At 50.2% G+C, this 23,488-nt stretch overlaps 1 protein-coding gene across 2 annotated transcripts in view; it reads left to right on the top strand.

The window, feature by feature from the left end:
* CORO2B (coronin 2B) overlaps positions 1–23,488 on the top strand; it is a 133,005-nt gene that overhangs the window by 66,385 nt on the left and 43,132 nt on the right. For both annotated transcript variants that reach the window (XM_042941570.1, XM_042941569.1), the window contains exon 2: positions 3,530–3,730. In XM_042941570.1, coding sequence (XP_042797504.1) covers positions 3,530–3,730 — 201 coding nt within the window. The remainder of the gene's footprint in view (positions 1–3,529; positions 3,731–23,488) is intronic.

Genomic DNA, 23,488 nt, shown 5'->3' with positions numbered 1-23,488 from the left:
ATGTGTTTAAGAACACAGGTATGCCCACCAGGGGCCTTGACCACAAATGCCTCTTTGTATACACCCCGAGGGATGCAGCACCGGGGAGATGGGGGGAGGGAAGAAAGGGCAGAGAGTGGGACAGCACAGAAAGGGGAGGAGGCAGGAGGAGAGGAGAAGGCAGCGGAGGTGAAGTCACACGGGAGGATAGACCTAGGTACAGCCAGCACCCGTGGGCTCCACCCGGGGTAACGTGAGTGTTGTGGGAAAGGCTCCGGAGAGCCCGTCAGGTCAGCTTGCCTGAATGTCGCCGGAGCTCTGGGACTCGACGTTTCTCAGGAGGCCCGTGTGGATCTGCCCGGCCATGGCAGACACAGGCTGGGGGCCCTGAGGGCCTGGGCGTAGGCCCCACGCCTGAGCATGTTGGGCTCTGGGGGAGAAGCGGGGAGTGCAGGGTGGGGGACTGCACAGAGCCCAGCCCTTCCTCTCTCCTGCCTCACTTTCTGCTCTATCAAATGAGCATCCAGAGGGGTGCTGGGCCTGTGCTGTGCACGTCACGGCAGTTTGGCATTGACTCCTCCGCACACGTGGAGGTAGCGGGGATTATTACCCTCCTTTATATAAGAGCCGACGGAGGTATAGCACAGAGAGGTTAAGTGGCTTGCCCAAGTCACACAGCTAGGCAGCAGCAAAGGTGGCAGTGTATCTGGGGCTGTGTGGCTCCCGGTCTGGTCCTTGTTACCCTTCATCCTCACAGCGACCCGTGAGGCCCTGCAGTGAAGTCTGAACCGGGGAAGAGTTTAGTGCTGGGCTGTCATCGACGGGCCTGGCTCAGCCCATCCCAGGTGCCAGGCCGTGGGTTGTGCTTGGAGCAGAAAGAGAAATTGTCGTCCTGCTCTCCAGACGTGGGCTAGGAAGTGGCTCCCGGGGCCTTGCGGTCTGGGGGAGACTGAACTGCACGCTAGCTGTCTACCCCCCACCCAGGGAGGGGCTGGGCCTGTCACCGGGCCGGGTGCCCAGCAGGTCTCCCCATGGCATCCAGGACTCACGGGGACTACCCAGGAAGAGCAGAAACCAGTCTTCAGTCTGGCTCAGAGACCTTGGGGGCACCGCCTGCCACCACAGAGCTGAGACTGTCCTCCTGGGAAGAGAGAGCTCATGGAGACTAGTTGCTCAGGGAGAGGTGCTGGCCGTCCAGGGGCTCTGAGGAGTCCGGGGCTGTTGAGTCGGTCCCCAAAGGCTAAGTCGGTCCCCGTAGGCTGGGCAGGGAAGAGGGGTGAAGGCCGGGAATGCACCAGCATGGAACAGGAGTTGGAATTTCTCTTTCTTTCTCTTTCATGGGAACTGTGGAATCTAGAATGTTCCAGTGGAAGGGACAGAGCAATTCCTAACACTCCCACATCAGACTGTATTTTTGCCAGGTCTATGCTATGGTTTTCATACTGTATTTTTTTTTAATTGATTCATTATTTTTTAACTTAGTCTTGTTAGCAGTAATATCTGTGAAATCGTAGATTTGGCATGCAAGTTATATTATTTCTAACGCAAATTAAAATAAACACGTAACTACTAAAATTTAAAACTTCATCTCTGTACCATGTAAGGGGATCATGAGTGACCACCTGGGACCCCACTCTGGGCATCGCTGACGTAATCCTGACACGGAATTGATGCCTTGAGAGTGGAGGGGGCTTCCCCAAGATCATGCAGCCAGGAGTGCTGACCAGGCTCCCATCTGGGCTCAGTGCACTTGCCCTCCAGCAGGACTTTGTCGTGACCAGTCCTGCAAACTTGGGCAGGGACCAGAGAAGGCAGATGGAGTGGGTGGCAGTGTGGGCAGAGGCTGGGAGGGAGGGGGGGAGGGAGGGAGGGAGGAGTGGCAAGCAGGGAGGAGGCCCCTTGGAATGTGGAGTGACCTGGGCAGTGGAGAAGGTAGGGGTGAGGTGGCTCAGGGGAGCGGGTGGGAAGAGGATTTGTTGGCAGGTGAGGAACCTTCCCTGAGATTCTCAGAGATTCTCTTCCCCGAGATTCTCCTTATTGGATCTGAACTCCTTCCTTCAATGAAGAGACCTTTATGGCTGAGCTCCTGGCGTTATTTAAATCAAATGCAAAGTTTTGTTTTCCAGTTCCCAGAGCTGGTATCCTGATTCTGCGGAAGTGCTTCCTTTTGTGTTGACTTCCCTTGGAAATTTCCTGTAAGGATACTACCCTTGCCTCTTTCTGTCCTGAGATGGGGTGGGAGACATCAGGAGATTTGGCAACAAGGGGAAGGCATTGATGATGGCAAAGTTGGGCCAGAAGCATGTTCATTTACACAGCACTGTTGAGCTCCAGCTGCGTGCCAGGCCCCAGCTGGGGACTTGCGTGTGGCCCGTCGCACGTAGAGACATGTCCACCAAGAGAACTCCTATGTGGGCTCCATCTGTGATGATGCCCATTTATAGGGCTTTCCCCTAGGAGGAGCCATCTTGTAGCGAAGCTGGACTCCACTGTGGGCTGCCCACTCAGTCTTCTACGCACCTATTCGTGCGCATCTGCGTTCTTGGCTGCATGGCACGGGACACGCATGCAGTAGGGGCCAGCTGGTTGGTCGGTTGGAGCCTGTGTCATCAATGGTGGGTAGCGAGGGGCTGGGAGGGGCACCACTCCCTTGTCTAGAACAGGAGCTCTCAAACTTCAATGTGCCTCTGTCTCACGGTGTGTTTCCTGCAGGTGGGAGGAAAGCTGAATTAAAATGCCAATTTCTGGCCCCAGCCCCCAAATACTGGATTCAGTAGGTCTGGACTGGGACCCAGGGGTCAGCATTTCTCACAAATGTTGTACGAGGCTCAGATGATTTTGATACAGGTGATCCTTGGACCACGCGTTGAGAAACCTTGCTCCGAAGGGTAGGCTGGGATAGGAAAGAGTCTCAGGTTGCCAGTCGGGAGACCTGTGTTCAAGGCTCTACTTATTAGCTGTGTGGCCTGGGACAAGTCACTTAACTTCTCTGTGCCTGGTGATAATGGTGAGATATAGGACTAAGAGATTTCTGAGGATGCATTTGTAGATTAGAAGCTCTAGAGAGAACCAGAGGGGGGGATGGTAATGGATGGTTGTGTCTTTGCACCTAAAGGGGGACATCTCCCCCACCCTCATCTCCCCCACCCTCTACTTTTGTGGACACCCAGCCTCCTCTGTCTGTACCTCCCATACTGAATTGAGCACCGTCTTTGACATACAAAAGGCAGCCCATACGTGTTGTTGGGTGGATGGTCTGCTCTGTCACATGCCATGTCCCTCGAAAGTGAAAGGACCTTACATCTTGTCTGGAGGGTGGGATGGAAGTGTGTGAAAAGACAAGAAATGTGTGAGTGCCCTCATGCCGGTCTTTGCTATTGCAAGAGTTTGCTACGACAGTAAGTCCTCCAGCATGGGGCGGGGCACACAGGGGGCCCTGCATTCTCGGAGGCCCTTTCCCTTGTCTCCACGTCCCTCCACCCAGTGCCCAGGCCAGGCCCTTCTGGAAGCAGTGACCTGCCTGACCCTTGTCTCTCCTGGTCCCTCACAGATGTCCTGGCGTCCACAATACCGCAGCTCCAAGTTCCGGAACGTCTACGGGAAGGTGGCCAACCGGGAGCACTGCTTCGACGGTATCCCCATCACCAAGAATGTGCACGACAACCACTTCTGTGCTGTCAATGCCCGCTTCCTGGCCATTGTCACCGAGAGCGCGGGAGGTGGCTCCTTCCTGGTCATCCCCCTGGAGCAGGTAGGACCCGCATCTCCCTAGCGCCGGCTGTGGCCCAGAGCAGGGAGAAGCCCTTCTTGGTCACTGTTGAGCCTGTTGCCTCCATTTCCCTCTGCACCACCACCCTCCGCCCCGCCATTTTGCTTCCTCGTCATGTGTCGGGTGGCTGTGCCCTCCCCAGGGTTTTCCTGAGGTTCGCCAGAACAGGTGCAGGCCAGGATCCCTGAGACCTGAGATCTGTTCCCAACACTTCCCCAAAGATTGTTCCCGGAAGCGCTTGGACAAGTCACTTCCCTTCGGATACATGGGGTTCCCGTTAACTGGGGACTGGGACATCGGATCTCTGGGTGACCCCTAAGACCAGGTCCGGCGCTGCCATTGTGTATCCCGGACGCCCTTTTGGTTTGGAGGTGGGCAGGGTGAAGACCCAGCCATAGGCACGTGGGGCGGCTGCAAAAATGACACCCTCATTAAAAAAACATTTCGAGCTCTCTGCTGAGAGGCTGGAAATAATTTATCTTCTCCCTCGTCCCCACTTCCCATCTAAAGGTTTTCCTCCTTCTGTGGCCGCCTTTGTGAATATAGCCAATTAAATCTGCAAAACCCAGATCATGAAATTTTGAAGCTCTGCGTTCAGGCAGAGTCCCTGGAGGCCCGTGGGAGGTCACGCGCCTCAGGGAAAGTGCTCGCTGTCAGTCTCGCTTGTTTATGGCTGAGCTCTCCCTCGCCAGCCTGACTCATCTCTACTCCCACCCTCCGCCAAACCACTCAGGGGAGGAGCGGAAGGAAGCGTCAGTTCTCAAAATCCGCCATCAGTTGGCGGTGGAGGATGGATTTTTCCAGTCTCTCCTACCCACGGTAGGAGAACACAGATTTGGGAAAGCCGTAGGCCATGTCCTCCCCCCACTAAAAGGGGCAGCTGCAGTGACACTGAGGACATGACCCTGGTGGCAGGAAGCCTGGATTCTGGTGGGCTTTGCCACTTGCCAGCCACGCGATCTCAGGCAGGTCACCTAACCTCTCGGCACCTTAGCTTCCCCTAATGGCAAAACGGGGATGCTGAATCCTCCCCGTGCATGATGTTGGCATGGACTGGGATGGTAGGGTATGGAAGCTCTTTGTGGACCACATAGCATAGGAAAGGCGTTTGGGGATTTTCCTGGCAAAATCGTTAGCTCTGCTCACGGACTTTGCCCACAGATGCCCACAACAACTCTTAACACGTTCGGAAGGATTCTGAAACGTAGCTCGTCTCCCCTCTCGAACCAGATGGGCTCAGATCTCCGTCTACTTACGGGACCAGCTAAACTCCAGCCGAAGCAGGTCCCCAGCCACGTTTGGGTTGGTCCCAACTGGGGCTCAAGCCCATTGCTGGCACCCCTGCGATACTCCACAGTATGTGTGGCTTGCAAAGGACAATAGTCAGTGGCTCACACTGTAACAAAAATTAATTCCAGATGTCTTAAAGATCTAAACATTAAAAGAAAAGAGAAAGGAGACAAGAGAGAAAAGAAAAAGCTGCAAGTATATTACAGGAAATGGAGAGTATTTTTTTATTATTTTTTTTAATGTTTTTTTTTTTGAGAGAAAGAGAGACAGAGTGCAAGCAGGGGAGGGGCAGAGAGAGAGAGGGAGACAGAATCTGAAGCAGGCTCCAGGCTCTGAGTTGTCAGCCACAGAGCCTGACGTGGGGCTCGAACCCACATGTGCGATCATGACCTGAGCCGAAGTCTGATGCTTAACCGGCTGAGCCACCCAGGTGCCCCGGCGAGTATTTTTTTAAATCACGCAATAAGGAAAGGATTTCTAAGCAAGACGAGGATCCCCAAACCATAAAGGAAATGATGAATAGATTGGAACAAAAAAAAATTTTTTTAAGGTAAAGTTTCTGTACTGCAATGAGACAGGTAAGGAAAATTTAAGGCAAGCCACATCACTGATACAGGATTGGTGCTATATAACAGACAACAGATCCATGTTCAGAATAGAGAAGCAGTCCAGAAAAACCAATGAGAAAAAGAACCCAGGCAAACAATATGAAAAGAGGCAAAACCCAGGCAAAAGAAAACAGGCAAACAATATGAAAAAGTAGTTCACAGAAGATGAAAATCAGTCTTTTAACCTACTAAAATAGGAAAAGATATAAAAGTATGATCATCTTTGGTATTTCAAGGCTGTGACAGAACACATTCTTAGTGTACTTGATGTATTTACGTCAAACTTACAGGTAGCTTGGCAATAACCATTAGCATGTAAATACGCATATCCACTGGCCCAGCAATCCCACTTCAGGGAATCCGTCCAACAGAAACAGTCTCAAGTTTACAAAAAAAAAAAAAAAAAAAAAAAATGTTTGCAACATTCTTCAGTGCTCGATCTTTTGTATGATTATTTCCTACAGAGAGAAAATTTCTCTCTCAAATTGCTTAAAAGTCTCTAAACTCTTCCTCTCAGTTTCTACAGTGGTACCAACGAGTTTGCTATTGTCAGTAAAAGCACTGGTCTAGAATATGATCAGAATTTGTAAACATTTCAAGGACAGCAGAAAAAACAGGTACTCTGTATGGAGTGTGAGACTCTGGTTGGAGATGACGTATCTGGACACATACGTATGTATTCCACGTACACAGAGCTTTTCAACTTTGTTCCTTCACGTTCTGTGATACGTTGTGTTTAAGGTGACTGATAACGGGCTGGCGGTGACTCACTCTGCCAGTTGGTTTCTGTTGTTTTCTCTGATTTCAGTAAGTTTTCACTCGACAGAAGTGCATGATGGTTCATGCAGCATTTTTATAATAGTGAAGATTGGAAGCAACCTGCAGGTCTATCAATAAAGAAATGTGTGAATGAATTTAGGGGACATCCACATGAAGGGAAGGTCTGCAGCCATCGCAACTGATGATGTAGGGGTGCCTGGCTGGCTCAGTCAGTTACACATCCGACTCTTGATTTGGGCTCAGGTCATGACTTTGCTGTTCTCGAGTTGGAGCCTTGCATTGGGCTCTGTGCTGACAGCGCAGAGCCTGCCTGGGATTCGGTCTCCTGTTTCCCTCTCTCTCTGCCCCTCCCCTGCTTGCTCTCTCTCCCAAAAACAAACATTGTTAAAAAAAACTGATGATGTAAAGCAGTTGTGGCCAAGTGCTCAGCTCAGAATCACTTTATACTTTTTTAAAGTATTGAGGACGCCAAAGAACTTTTACTTAGATGGGCTCTGTCAGTATTTGGCATATTCAAAATAAAAACAAAGGAATTTCAAAAATAGCTATTTGTTCATTCATTTATTTATTTTTATTTTTTTTAAATGTTTACTTATTTTTGAGAGAGAGAGAGACAGAGCTCAAGCAGAGGAGGGGCAGAGAAAGAGGGAGACACAGAATTGAAAGCAGGTTCTAGGCTCTGAGCTGTCAGCACAAAGCCCAATATGGGGCTCGAACCCATGGACCATGAGATCATGACCTGAGCCAAAGTCAGACGCTTAACTGACTGAGCCACTCAGGAGCCCCTAATTCATTTAAAATAACATTAATGAACCCGTTTCACGTTCTCCCAAGAAACATATTTTTATGAAAAATAGCTATTTTCCAAAACACAAAAAATTAATGAGAAGAAAAGCATTGTCTTACCCTTTTGCAAATCTCTTTAAGTTCATCCGGCTTAATAGAAAATTTGCATGTTATATATGTATTTATATTAGATTTGTATATCTGCTCCTGCATTCAGCCTGTTTTAATACCGTGCACACAGCCTCTGGAAAACTCTGCTGTATACTTGTGAGAGAATAGCAGTGAATAAGACACATCTTGTCCTCGTATTATTATAAAAATAGTTTCAACCCAACAGAATCCCTGAAAGTCTTGGGAATCTCCCCAGAACACACTTTGAGAACGGCTGATGCAGGAGAGTGTTTGACGCGAGAAAATTTCATGACCAACTGTTAAGTGAAACGAAAAGGTCAAACATCATTAATCTCATTAGAAAATTTCTATTCCATCCATCTACCGAGCCGGAAAAGACTGGGAGAAGATACACTTGATGTTAATAGGGGTTATCTCTGAGTATTGGGATCTCGAATTCTTTCATTTCCTTCTTTTTCCTTAGCCATAGCTTCTAAATTTGTTTTTAGGGGAACACTTAATGTTTTGTATTTTAGAGAAAAAATAAATAAATAAAAGCAGTTTGTTGGCAGAAAGAGGGAGCCCTTGAGTTCTCAGAGGCGGTAGAGAGGGGCTCCGTTCGGCCCTCCATTATGTTTGTTGCAAATGTTTCCTCCCAGAGTTACACATGCATGTAACTTGCTGGAGAAAATGCTAGCAAGATGGAAGTATCTGCAGTGAGGGCGAGGGGTGTCAGTGGGGTGGGTGGCTGAAGCAACTTTTTGATCTAGGAGGTCCCCTTAGCTTGAGGCAGGACCGAATGAGACCATGGGGATCAGGGTCCATGCCCAGAGAGGAGGTCCTCGGGCATCAGGGCAAATGCCTCCCCTCTTCCGCTTCGTGGGCCAAGCCTGCCAGTCTCCTGCCCACTGTGGTCACGCCGAGCCTGCAGGCCTGGCCCAGCTGGGCTGGGGAGAGGCTTACAGACAATAACAATAATGCCAAGTTCAGAACCCTCTCATTATCTGTCAGCAGTAGAGAGGAGCTGTTCCACGTCGGTCGATTTTCGGAAGAAGGTTCTATTACTTTAGTGCCAGGTTTTCTTTCCCCTCAGTTTGACAGAAATCGCTCTAAAAACAGTTTCCTGAGTTTTTCAGTAGAAACACCGAAAACATTTGGGCCCTTTCTTGGTGGATCCTAATCATGGCTTTGAGCATCAATTATGCGCTGTGGACTCATGAAGGCACACTTTTGTCCCTACTCGGACTGGCTCCAGGCTATTTCCTCCCCCCAGCAACCAGAAGGCCACAGAACATTGTCTGCTTTTGTAGTTCTTTTCTTATCCACCCCCACCCCCCACATCAGTTATCAGGTGGCCTTCCCATTCCTTTCTTGTCTCTCTGAGAGGCTCAGGCCCAGTGAGAACAGCACTAGCCCGGGAACCCCAAATCCCCGTCCTGAGTGAAACTTCTGAGAGAGAGACCCCAGCCTCTTTGCCTAGGATTTCAGTATTTGTGACTGAAAACTTCTGCGGGGTAGGAAGCGTGGCCACAGCGACTCCAAACAGCGGCAGGGATGATGCCTTGCCTTTGTACAGCACTCTAGCCCAACAACACCTGAAAATCAGTCCTCTTGGGCGGTAGACAGAGCCATCTGCGTTTTACAGATGGGGAAACCGAGGCTGCAGAAACGGGCCTACAGTTGGTCAGCTCAGGAGCTGGACCCGAAACCAGCTTACCAACTTCTGAATCCACACCCCTTTCCACTGCTCAGGACGCTGGTGGGCAGATAAGTTCTGGCTGGCAGATCTTGAAGAAGTGCGTTTGTCTTCCCTGGGGCTCTCGCTCGGGCTGCTGTTGTGAAGGCCGAAGGCTGTTTTTTCCCTAGTTAACATTCTGCCGCCAGCTCTGTCCTCTCTGGAGTGGAATGTTAAGCCGCAGATGGGGGAGCAATCAGCACCCTGATTGCCTGGCACAGCTGGAGGGGCCTTATGAATATTCCAGAGACCAGGCACTGTGCCCAGCGGCCTGATTAACCACTTGGGCCTCCCCAGGTGCACCGCCCCTTTCCTGCTGCAAGCCACCGCCTCCAGATCCCCGGCTGCAGGAAGGCCAAGCTGGAAGCAGAGTTTTTGCTTAGCCAGCTACCTGGTATCCCGAATGACAGCTGGTAGAAAGGCATGAAACCTGGCCTGGACATCAGGAGTCTGCGTCTCCCCGTAACCCAGTGGTTCTCAGTCCCGGCTGCATGCTAGAATCACCTGGGCGGATTTGCAGAGTCTCACGTAACTGCTGCTTTTGAATCTCACCTCAAGTCCCATGATGAACGTAGGGCTATTCTCCCCATTTTAAAGATGAAGAAACAGAGGCTCGGAGAAGTCAAGTGACTCCTTCAAGATCGCACAGCGCACAAGTGGCTGTCCCAGCAGCGGGCCTGCCCACCTTCCAGAGGGTCAGGCAGAGGCGTGTCTGGACATGTGCCTTGTATTGTTGCTACCATTGTTTGAATGTCTCCAAGGATGTCCTTGGACATTAATTCAACGGGTATTTTATGAGCTCCTCTGATTTGCCAATACCATTCGTCCATCCCTGCTGGAGGCCAGGAGAGCCAGGTATTTCCTAGACTCTGTGGGAAGCTTCCTGTCTGAAGGACTGAAGCAACGGTTTCGGTCAGCAGGAAGAGGTGGAGACAAGTGTCCTGGAGCCAGAAACCAGACAAGATACTGTCGTTCCTTCAGTCACTGGGCTTAGACTGATCACCCAGCCCCATGCTGGGCGCTGGGGCACTTGAGTTACATCCATCCTGGTCTCTGAGAGGCTCAGGGGGCATCCACTGGGGATCCAGGCAGGTGGGAGTTTCCTGAGAGGGTCCTACCCATGTATATCTTGCTCAAGGAACCAACTCCGTGGTGCGTGGAGGAAGCTATCGAACGTGCCCGTCTTAACTCCTCCCTGCCAGCCGTTCACGATGATTGGGCATTATCCTCCAGAAACTGGGGCCCTGGTTTAAATTATATTCAGATTTAGCTGCGTATAATGAAAATAACCTGATTCTGGGACTGGGATGCTAGCCTTGGTCTCTAGGTGGGGGTCACTTCTACCCCTTTGTGCAAGTTCTATGCACCTGCCCCCCACTCCATGCCTGCTGAGGGTTAGTGACCTGGTGGCAAAACATTTCCCCCTTGAACTTGGGTCTGGGGTGTTGCATTCTTCACCCCCAATCCCATCAGTGTGGCCTCTCTTGCTTTTTGTCCCGTCTTTGGTGTTCAAGGGTAGGGGGTCTTAACCAGAGCTAAACAACTGCTCCCCATCTTCCCAGCCCCACAAGAGTAAGTGGTAGAGGTGGGCTTGAGCAGGAATGGTAGCAAAACTCCACAAGGTGTCTCAGGGAAGAGAGCAGAGCCCGGAGCAGGAGAGCAACACAGGATGGGCAGCTAAGAGATCAGGCTCTAGAAGCAGGCAGACCTGGCTTGAATCTCTGCCTTGCCACTTAGTTGCCGTGTGACCTTAGGTGAGTCACTTGACCTTCCTGTGCCTTAGTTTTCCCTTCTGCAAAATGATTAGGTTAGGCCACATGCTCTCTCTCATTCAGTTTAGCTGTCACGCTCTCTTCCCTTCTAACACCGTTTTGTTTGAATATGTCCTCACGAGTGTGCTGCTGGTAGGCTCTGTGCAAAATACAAGAATAGCTCCTTCTCATTCCACAAGACTCAACTCAAATGAGGCCAGTTCCATAAAGCTTTCCCCATCCCAGTACCCACCCAGAGGCATTCTGTGATCATGGTTATTAGGGTACTTCCTAAATGCTTCATTATTTTCTAAATAATTAGTGTATCCATCTATTTTTCCATCTCCTCACCCATCCATCCATCCACCCACCCACCCATCCATCCACCCACCCACCCATCCATCCACCCACCCACCCATCCATCAATCCATCTGCCCATCCATCAATCCATCTGCCCATCCATCTATCCACCCACTCACCCATCCACCCACCCATCCATCAATCCATCCACCAATCCATCCACCCATCCATCAATCCATCCATCCATCCATCCATCCATCCATCCATTCATCTATCCATCCACCCACCCACCTATCCACCCACCCATCCACCCATCCATCCATCCATCCATCCATTCATCTATCCATCCACCCACCCACCTATCCACCCACCCATCCACCCATCCATCCATCCATCCACCCACCCATCCATCCATCCATCCGTCCATCCATCCATCCATCCATTCATCTATCCATCCACCCACCCACCCATCCACCCATCCATCCATCCATCCATCCACCCACCCATCCACCCATCCATCCATCCATCCATCCACCCATCCATCTATCCATCCATCCATCCACTCATCCATCCATCCATCCATCCATCCATCAATCCATCCATCCATCCATCCATCCATTCGTCTATCCATCCACCCACCCATCTATCCACCCACCCACCCACCGATCCATCCACCCATCCATTCAACAAATGTTTATTGAGCACCTACTACATTTCAGTCACAATTCCAAGACCAGGGATACAGCAGTAAACAAGACCAAGTGTTTGTCAACATAAAGTTTGCAGTTCAGTTAGTTGCCTAGATTGGACTGAGAGCCCTGAGGGTGAGGAACATGTCTGACTTGTACAGGGCTGCACACAGCTGGTGCTCAGCTAGGGGGCATCGGGCTGACCTGAGGCCAGGTCCCGAGATTCCCGTGCCCCATCTTCCCAGCTGGGGTTTTCTCTTTGCTGGTCCTGGGGAACCCCTCTCCTGCAGGCCCTAGAGATGAGGTGGTGCCCTGCAGGGGCTTCCCAGCCTGAAGGGGACTGCCCCTCTGTTAAAGACCTTAGAACAGTATTACTGACCCAGCTGCTCTTACTCTGGAACCGACCCCAGAAGTTGGCAGACCAGTTAGCTCCATGACTCACAGTACATTCGACGCCTAATAATAAAAGAAAGGTGAAAAATGAGTGCCCAGCCTCGTGCTGAAGACTAATAAAATCAGACTTTTTGCTCACCCAAAGCCTTTGCTTCCATTCCAGATTTCTGGAACACTCCCTCCCTATCACTCCCCACATCGGCACTGAGCTCCTCAACCCTGCTGGCTCCCGTGGAAAAGCCTCAAATCTCCATCACTGCTCCCTTCTGCAGACAGGTCTCCCCCTCTCCAGGGGGAATTCAGAGAGCCTTTTCCAAATCCATTTTTCAGATCTTTCCTCAATCGGTCTTTGTTCTTCAAGCTGCCTTCCGCTTGGTGCAATTTGCATCTCAAAGCCTGTGACAGCCTGAATGTACAGTAAGTGACTTTGGGGAAAGGGGGGGGAGAATTGTGCTCTGAGAGAGAAGTCACAACTTCATTCCATTTGTCTGAGGGCCGAGATTGACAGCCTCGCTTTATGTTTTTCCCTTTTTTGGAAGAATGACTGCCTTTTTTTGAGGGAAGTGAAGGCAAGCTCTTAGGCAGACAGGGAAGTGTTGGTCCCTTATTTTAGTTCGCGGTTGTGGGCTGGGACCCCGGGATTTGAGGTACAGGGGACCAGGGAGGCAATCTGACTAGTGGATATCCTGAGAGGTCAAAGAATCTCACCCCTCTGCCTTGGGTCAGGGCCTCTGCTGAACTGTCTCCCTGGCTTCAGTCCTAGCAGAGCCACTGAGGTTGGAAAAAATAGGGCCTGGTTCATTAGGACTTTGTGAACTTGGGCCATGGGCCTCACTCCCCCAGAGGCACCAGCCTAGACACCAGACCCCTTTGCCAGCTAGCTGGATCTGCTCCCCACTTTCCTTCTCAGGCCTGGAGACTCCCACACCTTTAGAAATCAGAGCTCCATCCCTTAGCTGTGAAACCCCGGGCATGTACCCTCTCTGTGCCTCACTTTCTCTATTTGTGATAATACTGATACTTCTCACGGCGCCAGGATGATTAAACAAAATGCTATATAAAGCACTCAGCACATAGCCTGGCACAGTGTGTGCTCTGTAAGTAGGAGCTTGGTGATGACAAGGGCTTTTGCCCACTCCCTCCTCTTCCTCGGTCCACCCAGGCCCAGAAATAGCCCGTGGGCTTCCCAGCCTGCAACCAGCGAGGGGGAGGCTTGTCTCTGGTTGATACAGTCACTGAGCATTGTAGAGAGGAAGGTACTCGCAGCCCAGTCATTTGTGCCCAAAAGGGAACGGGGCTGGGGGTGTGGGGGCACACTGGCGGGACTGCTGGGAATGCCCAGAGGAAGGGGAACTTGGGGAGGGGCCTGGGGGCATTTTGGCACCTGATCATGCCCTTCTGTAGTCAGCCTGCCTGCTTATCGGAGCCCCCCCTGTCTGCCAGGGTTAAATGAGATAAGGCATGTGGAGGTTTACCGTGACGGCTGGTATACAGCAAGGACTCAATAAACTGAGCTATACCTCGTGTATTGTTAACTACCATAACACGCTTCGTTTCACATCATGGGGAGAAGAGGTGCTGGGGATCGGGACAGGGGGCTCTCTGGAGTCTGGCTGGCTCAGATCCAAGGCACAGGACCTCTGGGTGGGTGTGAGTTTGAGATTCTGTGCTCTGAGCCGGCCTGAGGCCTCACAGCCCTCCCAGCCGCCCCTCCTCACCCCCCTCCCCAGTGCCCCAATTCCAGCCTCACGTTGACACATTATCAGGGTCGGAGGAGCCTCCAGTGATCACATGTTCTCACACCTCCCTGTACCCATGAGAAATCCTGGCCCCAAAGAGAAGTGTCTTCCCAGGGCTGCAGGGCGTGCCCAGATGCCCTCGGGGCTCTTTCCCAGGGGTTCTTGCCCTCAGCCCCTGGCCAGAGTCCCAAATCAGACCTACCGAGGTGTTGGTGGTGACAGTGGCTCCCCTCCAACCCACGGGATTCGCATTTGGTTAAGGTTAGGGTAAGATTTAAGGAGACCAAATCCTTGAGACCCAGAGGAATGTGCATGAGATCTGTTCACCGGAAGGGCCTTCCCCAAGCCCTGGAGAGACACTTGCCTGCTCTGTGAGGCGTGAGGCCACGAGGCCTCAGCGTCTGCAGCTCCCGCCTCCTGTGTCCACGGACTCCGAACGCTTCAGGGAGCAGAAGTGATATAGGGGACGGGAGGGGCATGGTAGGGATGGCCGTGCTTAAAACCCTGCATTTTATAGATGGAGACACAGTGGCCCAGAGAGGGCGAGGGACTTGGTCAAGGCGGCACAGCTAGTGGGTGCCCCCACGTGTCAGACGATCAGCTGGGGCCCCAAATCCTTCAGAATCTCATCTCCTCACTGCTCCCTGTCCCCCCTCCCCCAAGAGAAGCACCCAGGCAACAGCAACACCCCAGGGACTTTCTGTGAGAAGCTTCCGTCTGCCCGGACAGGGAGGCAGAACGCCCAGTGATGAGGCATGAAGGTTCTGACGTCCGTGGGCCTGGACTCCAGTCCCGACTCCACCATTTACTAGCCATGTGCTTTGGGCAAGTTACCTCCTATTCTGTGCCTCTGTTTCCCCAGCTGTAAAATGGAAGACACGCTGAGTCTCAACCCAGAGGCCCTCCTGAGGATTCAGTGAGATGTCACAGAAAGCCTCAGAGGGTGCCCGGTATAGGGCGTGCCCGCGGGCTCCCCACGTAGGGTGCCAGCCCCCTTCCCTCTGGTTTACTCCTTGATCTCGAGTGACTCCGGCCCCAATCTTAGTCTCCTGAGGTAATAGATATAGCACGAGAGTTTTCAAACTTTAGTTCTTAACACTGGAACATGCTGTGCAAATAAACCAGGTTCTTAACGGTAAGGGGGGGGCGGGGGGGGCAATCTGGATAAGCCCATGGACCCCTTCAGAGAATAACATTTTTTTTTTAACATTTATTTATTTTTGAGACAGAGAGAGACAGAGCATGAACGAGGGAGGGTCAGAGAGAGAGGGAGACACAGAATCTGAAACAGGCTCCGGGCTCTGAGCTGTCAGCACAGAGCCCGACTCGGGGCTCGAACTCACAGACCGTGAGATCATGACCTGAGCCGAAGTCGGACGCTTAATCGACTGAGCCACCCAGGCGCCCTGAGAATAACATTTTTAATTACACAAACTAGGATTAGAAAAGAAACCAACAGTACTGACATATAGTTACCAAAATGTATACCAGAACTATGACATAGGAGGATATGTGCTTTTATATTAAGTGTAACACATTAATTAATGTATATTAAATAACACATTAAATAATGTAGATTAAATATAACACATTAAATAACATGGCCAAGGGGAGCACCTCATAAGTGCTGTAATTTCACAGTAGTGCTGAATGTAAGCATTATGTGGGGACAACAGTAGCAGAATATGATGTGATCTGAAAACATCTGTGATTAGTGATGAAAAAGTTACAGGTTCGGCTATGCTTGCTGGGCTTTGTTGCCTACATTTGTAAACAAAGGAAATAACAAATTGCAGTCTGAAGCTGGTGACATTTCTCTCCTGTCCAAGCTCACAGACCTACGGGGTCTGTGGACCCAGATAAAGACCCCCGAGATAAAGTCAGAGGTGGAAGTTCATTGTATAAAATCAGGACAAGTTGGGGCGCCTGGGTGGCTCAGTCGGTTAAGCGTCCGACTTCGGCTCAGGTCATGATCTCGCGGTCCGTGAGTTCGAGCCCCACATCGGGCTCTGTGCTGACAGCTCAGAGCCTGGAGCCTGTTTTGGATTCTGTGTCTCCCTCTCTCTGACCCTCCCCCGTTCATGCTCTGTCTCTCTCTGTCTCAAAAATAAATAAACGTTGAAAAAACAATTTTTTTTAAATAAAAAAAATAAAATCAGGACGAGTAGAATTGCTCTGGTGAAAGCTTGGTGGGGGAATGGAATGGAACCTGCCTGAGCCCCCCTGACCCCTAAATCCTAAGCTTTGCTGGCAGTGAGGAAGCCTGACTTCTCTGCCTGGTTCCTTGTGAGCTTGGACAGGTCTCTTTGTGTTGCTGGGCCTCAGTTTCCCCATCTGTAAAATGAGCCGTTGCACCCATTGTTCTCTAAGATCTTGTCCAGCCCTGTGGTTCAGAGAGTCACGCTTCTCCCCGCTACTCCGGCCGCCGCCACCCCCAGAGACAAAGGCCTCAGAAGTGTGGGTCTGCAGGAGCCCTGGACCAGAGAGAGGGAACAGCTGGGGCCAGGCTGGCCAGCTCCCAATTGTTCAAGGCAGGAGGAGGAGGAGACGCGTGGTGCTCTCCAAAGCGACAGCTGGGTGAGCCTGGCTGGGGGCCTCGTCCTCGCCTGCCATCTGTGCCTCCTTCCTGCAGTCCGCCAGCGGGGGGGCGGGTGGGGGTGCGGATGGGGCCCGAGGCCAGGCAGCAACCTGGCTGGGAGGAGGAGGGGCCGCCTGAGAAAGAGCCAGGGTAGAACACCGTTGCCTATTCTCTTTCCACCCTCCTTTTTCCCACCCTGGTGGCAGAGAGTCCCGGACGGGGGAAGATGCACAGGCCTGGGTCCAGTTAGGTTACGTAATGGCTGTGTGACCTCTGACAAGTTACTTAACCTCTCTGAGCTTCACTTTCCTCCTTTGTCCAACAGACATCGTTCCTAAAAATCATTCCTGGGTATCTGAATGAGATTTAAATGATACAGGGTAGATGAGGTACCCCCCCCCCCCCCACAGTGCTGACAGAGATATAGCACTGTGGGCTCAGGGCTATAAGCCGTCCCGAGAGCACTTGCACCTGAACCAGTGAGAGCACCTGCTGGCCAGAATGCAGCTTTGGGGCCAGGATGAGGCTCTGGGCAAAGGTCTGTAAAACACCCTCATGGTCCCCAGGCATTCGGGACTTCGTTCCAGCTCTTCCCCACTCGGGACTGCCCTTACTCACCAATACCTGCAAACAGAAAGTCTTACCCATTTAGAATAACATCAGTTTCTAAATAAGTATTTCTTTTCGGGGAGTAAAACCTTCACGGAGCTTAAACTTCAAGAGCAATCAGAAGACGGAGAGTGAAAAGTCTGCCCGAGAGTCTCTTGAGCCGAAGTGGTTTAACAGGGCACGGAAAGCAGAAATTTATAAAAACAACGGACAAATTGGACTTCATCAAAATGAAAAACTTTTGCTCATCGAAAGATACCATTAAGAACAAAATGATGAAAAATAAGTGAATGTTTAACAACAACAAAAAAGATACCATTAAGAAAGCGAAAAGGCAAGGGCACCTGGGTGGCTCAGTTGGTTATGTGTCAGACTTTGGCTCAGGTCATGATCTCACGGTTTGTGGGTTCGAGCCCCGCGTCGGGCTCTGTGCTGACAGTGTGAAGCCTGCTTTGAATTCTCTGTCTCCCTCTCTCTCTACCCCTCTGCCACTCTCTCTAATAAATAAGTAAACATTTAAATAAAAACTAGGGGTGCCTGGGTGGCTCAGTTAAGCATCCGACTTCGGCTAAGGCCTTGATCTTGTGGTTCTTGAGTTCAAGCCCCATGTCAGGCTCTGTGCTGACAGCTCAGAGCCTGGAGCCTGCTTCGGGTTCTGTGTCTCCCTCTCTCTCTCTCTCCCCCTCCCCCCACCCCCCCAAAATAAATAAACATTAAAAAAAATTATAAAAAAATTTTTTAAATAAAAAATAAAATTCTTAAAACAAAAAGTGAAAAGGCAAACCACAGACATGGGAGCAATACGTACGGTGAGTATTCCTCACAAAGGACTGGTATCCATAATCTACGACTGCGTTCAAAATGGGCGAAGAAAGAAAGGCAAGACTTAAATGAGCGTCATGTAAAAGTGAATATCCAGAAAGGCCAATAAGCCTATGAAGAGGTGTCCATCAGCAGGATAAACAAATCGTGGTAGATTCAGGAAATGGAATAATACACAGCAGTAAGAAGGAGTATCTACTGATACCCACAGCAGCATGATGGATCTTTAAAATACATTGATCAGAAAAAGCCATACACAGAACAGTCCACATCATATGATTCTACTTACTGGAAGTTCAGGACGAGGCGAAAATGATTTACGCTGACAGACGTGAGAAGAGAGGTTGCATTTGGGGTTGGCATGAAAAGACTTTTAGGGTGATGGAAATGTTCTGTGTCTTCATTGTAGTGGTAGTTACACGAGTGTGTACGTATATAGAAATGCAATGAGCTGTGTAGAGAAGATCTCTGCCTTTTATTGCATGTAAATATTCCTTAGTTAAGAATTTCACATTAGCGGGAAAGGGCAGGTGCTTTTGAAATTTCGATAGATATTGGCACAATTGTCTCCCGCTGAGGTTGTAACGGTTTACGTTCTCACCAGCAAAGTGTAAGTGTGCCTGTTTCCTTGCCCCCTTAAAACTGGAGTGTTGGCATACTTTTAAAGTTTTTTGCTAAGGTGATGTGTGGGAAACTTTTCTCAGAGTGGTTTCCAGTAGCATTCTATTAAAAATGAAGTTGAAATATCTTTACGTGTTTAAAATCTATCTGCAGTTTCTTTTGGTGGGAATCGTCTATGCATTTCCTTCATCTGTTTTTCTAAAAGGTCATGGATTCTTTTATCGATTAAGTTATTTGTATATTAGGGAAATTAGCCCTTTTGGGGGATAGGAGTTGCAGCTATATCTCTCAAATGGTGTTGCTGTAATGCAGGTTTCTTGTTTTAAATCTCAAGAGGTCTAATTTACCAGTCTCTTCTTTTATGGCTTCTGGATCTTGGGCCATGGTTGGAAAAGCCTTCCCTTCTCCAAGGTTATACAGTAGTTTCCCTCCATGCCTCCCAGTACTTTTACAATTTCATCTTTATATTTAAATCTATATTTAAATTTACCTTGGTGGGGGCACCTGGGTGGCTCAGTCCCTTGATTTCGGCTCAGGTTGTGATCTCACGGTCATGGGATTGAGCCCCGTGTTGGGCTCTGCACTAACAGCCTGGAGCCTGCTTGGGATGCTTTCTCTCCCTCCCTCTCTCTCTGCCCCTCCCCCACTCATGCTCTCTCTCTCTCTCTCTCCCTCTCAAAATCAATAAACTTAAAAAAATAATAATAAATTTGCCTTGTTTGTGAAGTATGAGGTGTAGACTCATCTTAATTTTTTTTTCCCATCTGGTTGTGTTCATACCACTTAGTGAGTCATCCATATTTCAGATCATCTGATTGGAGCTGCAGCCTTTGCTACATTCTACATTTCTGTATGTGTTTGGGCTTATTTAGGGACCGTCCAATCTTTTCCACTGCATAGGATAAATTAGAGAGAGTGGACAACCTTACGATGTTGAGTCTGTGTTTGTAGTTTGCTTGTTCTAGTCCTTTGTGCCCTTTTGTAGTAAGTTAAAATTTTCCTTCAGATAGATCTCTGCATTTCTTGCCATCTGTATTGACTGTTTTGCTGTTGGTCTTGTATATGGGGCCCTTTTTTCCATTATATGGTGCAAACTGGTGACTGCATATTAGAAAGCCATTGGTTGCTATATGTTCATTTTTTATCTCGCCATGTTACTAAATTTACTGATTGTTTATGGTACTTTCTCAGGATATTCTCTCAGGTATCCTAAAGATATTATCTTCTCATTTGCAAGTAGTAATAGTTTCACCTCTTTACTTATAATTTTCTAGCAACTTTTTCTTTTCTAATTGCACTGGCTAGCACCTCTAGGAAAGTGTTAAGCAAATAGTAGTACTTTATTCCTAACTTTGATGAACCTACATCACATGTTTACCCATTAAATACTTTGATTTGAGGTGGGTGCCTGGGTGGCTCTGTCGATTAGGCGTCCCACTTTGGCTCAGGTCGTGATCTCACAGTTTGGGAGTTTGAGCCCCGCATCATGCTCTCTGCTGTCAGGGCAGAGCTCGCTTTGGATCTTCTGCCTCCCTCTCTCTTCTCCTCCCCTGTTCTCTCTCTCTCCCTCTCTCTCTCAAAAATAAATTAAATAAATAAATAAATAAATACTTCAAACTGAGGAAGATAGCTTTTTTCCACCAACATTTTATTATGAAGCTTTACAAACATACCTTAAAGTTTAAATAGTTTTGCAGTGAACACCACCCATATTCTACTATCAACAGCATACTGTATTGGCCAATGCTGGGTGCTCTATTTGTTTGAGGCAGAGAAGGGTCTTCAGACAGAGACTTCCTTGGAGACATGTTGTGTAGTTGGCAGAGGACCTGGCTCACGTTGTGCCATCAGATGATGCTTAAATGTACAAATACCGAGAGTCAGGCCCCAGGCCACTTAGTGCCCTGCCCGAGGTGTCACATAGGCGAGGGGAGCCCAGATTTCAGGACATGAAGCGGGTGAGGTGATGCTCAGCTCCCCCAGCCCCTTGCCCCTGTGTTCTGAGCTTCCACAGGACCCAGGGATCATGGAACGCATTTCCAAGAGACACCCTCTTTCCTGACAGCTGGGGGGGATTTCCTTTCTTCCTTCCTTTCTCCGTCTCCGCCTCCTGCCTAGCGGACCCCTCCTAGCAGAGCCCCAGACAAAGAAAGGGAAGCGGCCTGAGAAGGTATTTCCCTCCTTCTCCGGGTGACCTCTTCCTGGACAGCTGGACTGGGCAACAAGGCGAGGGTGTGGGGGCCCGGGGTCTGGGCACGAGGAAGGAAAGGGCCAAGGTAACTGCCTCTCTCACCCCTGTGGTGGACAGGAGACCTCTGCACTGTCATTTTTCTTTGTATATTGCAGTCACCTCCTTCAGTTAAAAGCAATTAATTAATTAATTTTATCTATATATTTTTATGTGTAATACACACACACACACACACACACAGCCGCATAGTCAGATAGACTTGAGTTCAAATCTTGGCATTGCCAGGAATAAGCTGTGTGACCTTGGGCAAGTTATGGTTCTCACTCCTCCTTGGGGCAGTGGAAGGACCAGTCTGCTTCTGTCAGAGGAAGGCCCATGGCAGACGGGCACTGGGTGTCCCTGTCCCCAACCTCATCTCTGCCGACTCTCCCTCACTTGCAGGGGCCCTCTTCCACTCTGAAAGCTCCCAGGGTCTCCCCTCTCTTTCCGGGCTAAGCTCACACCTGCCCTGGCTCCACGGGATCTCCCCCGCCCCCCACATGCACCCCTCCATCCCACCCCTGAGCTGGTCCTGGTCTTACCCACCCTTGTGCCCTTTTTCCTGCTCGCGGTCCTCCCCCCACGGCTCTGGGGCACCCCCTGGGGGAAGCCCCCGGGACTACCATGTTTCTCCCTCTGGTCTGCCACCAGATTCTGCTCACACCGTGCCTACCACGTGGCTGGCCTCACTCTGTTTTCACACCTGTTCCTGCTACACCCACTGGGCTCCTCGAGACCAGGGACAATGCCCTCCCATCCTTCTGTTCCAACACCCAGGATTTCACCAGGATACTGGGCCAGGATCTTTTAGGACCAAGAAACGTTTTGAGGTACGGGGTGGTGACAAATGTTGGCCACGGCCCGCAGTCTTCTGGACTACAAGCTTTGAATTTAAGGCCCTGAGGGGGGGTAGTGAGACCCTGTGGATAAGACTGAGGCTTCTGACAGACCCCAGCTCAGCCACCTGCAGCCATTCTCCCACATGAAAGAGCAGCCTGGTTGGGCATCTGGGAGCAGTATCCTGTGAACTTAGCATCACGCAACAGGGTTTGCCCTGGGCATCTCGGCTCACCCACAAGCCCCTTCTCGGCCTCAGTTTGCCCCATCCATGAGGTGGGAGGGTGCACTAGAGACCGCGGTAATGTGGGCACCGCCTCGTGCTGGAGGAATACAGAAAGAGCTAGTTCTGTATGTGCTAGGAGGCAGTTGCTGGGAAGGGGGAGCGAATTCAGACCAGTTAGCTCCATTTCTGTAGGAAGAATTGGAATATGTGGCCATGAAGTCAGGAGCTTTGGGGCTTAGAATTCAGCTCGGATTCAGCTACTTCCTAGCTAAGCTACTAGACCCTAAAGCCTTGGTTTCTTACTTCTAAACTAGAGGCAATAAATCCTACCTGACAGGGGTGTTGTAAGAACAACAATTGCTCACACCTGTTGAGGACATACAATGGGCCAGGGACTGCTCCTTGTCTTATTGGAGTGCTCACAGCAGCCCCATGAAACAGGGGCTGCCCCGTGTTACAGATGAGGAAACTGAGGCACAGGATAGCTGGGTAACTCCGCCGAAGTCACACAGCTGGAAAGTGATAGAGCCAGAAGAAACCAGAATGACACAGACCAAGAGGTCAGCAGTCCTTGGTGTATACCAAGCCTCGGTCAGCATCACGACCTGGGGCTTCTGCTCCCCTGATTACACACATTTGGCAATCTGCAGGATGCAGGTGGGGGGAGGGGCATGGAGGGAGAGCAGGAAAGGGAGCTCCAAGAGATCAGAGAAGCTTCTGGATCATGCAAACAGTATAGACAGGTGTACAGACAAGGTTTCTGTTCTCAGGAGCTGTGTGGGCCAGTCAAGGAGACAAACAATAAACAAGGAAACAAACCAGTCGTTGAGGTTATTTCATACACAGTAGGTGCTGTGAAAAAAGCCCAACTCAGTGATGTGATAGAGACTTGGGAGGGACATATTAGATAAGATAGTCAAGAAAGACCTGTCTGAAAACTTGGATGGAAAGGAGTCAGTTATGTAAAGTCCACATGGAAGAGTGTCTTAGCAGGAGGAAACAGCGTGTGCTAAGGCTCAAGGCAGCAAATAAGGCCAATATAGGGGAGGCATCATGGGTGATCAGGAGAGCAGAAATGCAGAAGAGATGAACAGTTAGGCAGGGGCTAGATTATCCAGGACCTGGAGATCATACTAAAGAGTTTGAGTTTTTACCTCGGTGCAGTGGAAGCCATTCAAGCTCAAGGTTACTCTGCTTGAGCTAAACAAAGAAATACACATAAATACACATCCCTTAGAAAACCTGAGACAGGATTTGACCTTGAGAAGCAGGGCATCTTGTTCACATTTGGACCATGGTTTATTTGCTGGCACGTTTGTCTATCTGCGCATGGGGAGGCTTCCTGATGAGAATGGTTACAGGACCTCTCTCTGGCCAGGGCAGAGTGGGGGTGGCTGTGAAGAGCTTGGTAGACTTTTCTCACCCAGTAGGTGGGATGTGTTCTCTGAAAGAAATGGCAGGGCTTTGCATAAACGCGGGAGCGGGCCAGAGCCAGGAGAGCTAGCAAGAAACCCAGTCCTGCGGTTGCCCCTGACTTTTGGTGCATCACTGGGTGGCCCCATTTTCTTGGAGAGCAGTGCGCAAGGCTGTCCCTTAGCTTGCTCTGATTTGATGCCCCTGGGCCAGAAATAAACA

Source organism: Panthera leo, chromosome B3 (genome assembly GCF_018350215.1).
Source record: "Panthera leo isolate Ple1 chromosome B3, P.leo_Ple1_pat1.1, whole genome shotgun sequence".
Taxonomy (NCBI): Eukaryota; Metazoa; Chordata; class Mammalia; order Carnivora; family Felidae; genus Panthera; species Panthera leo.
This window is presented reverse-complemented; position numbering and strand designations above follow the sequence as displayed.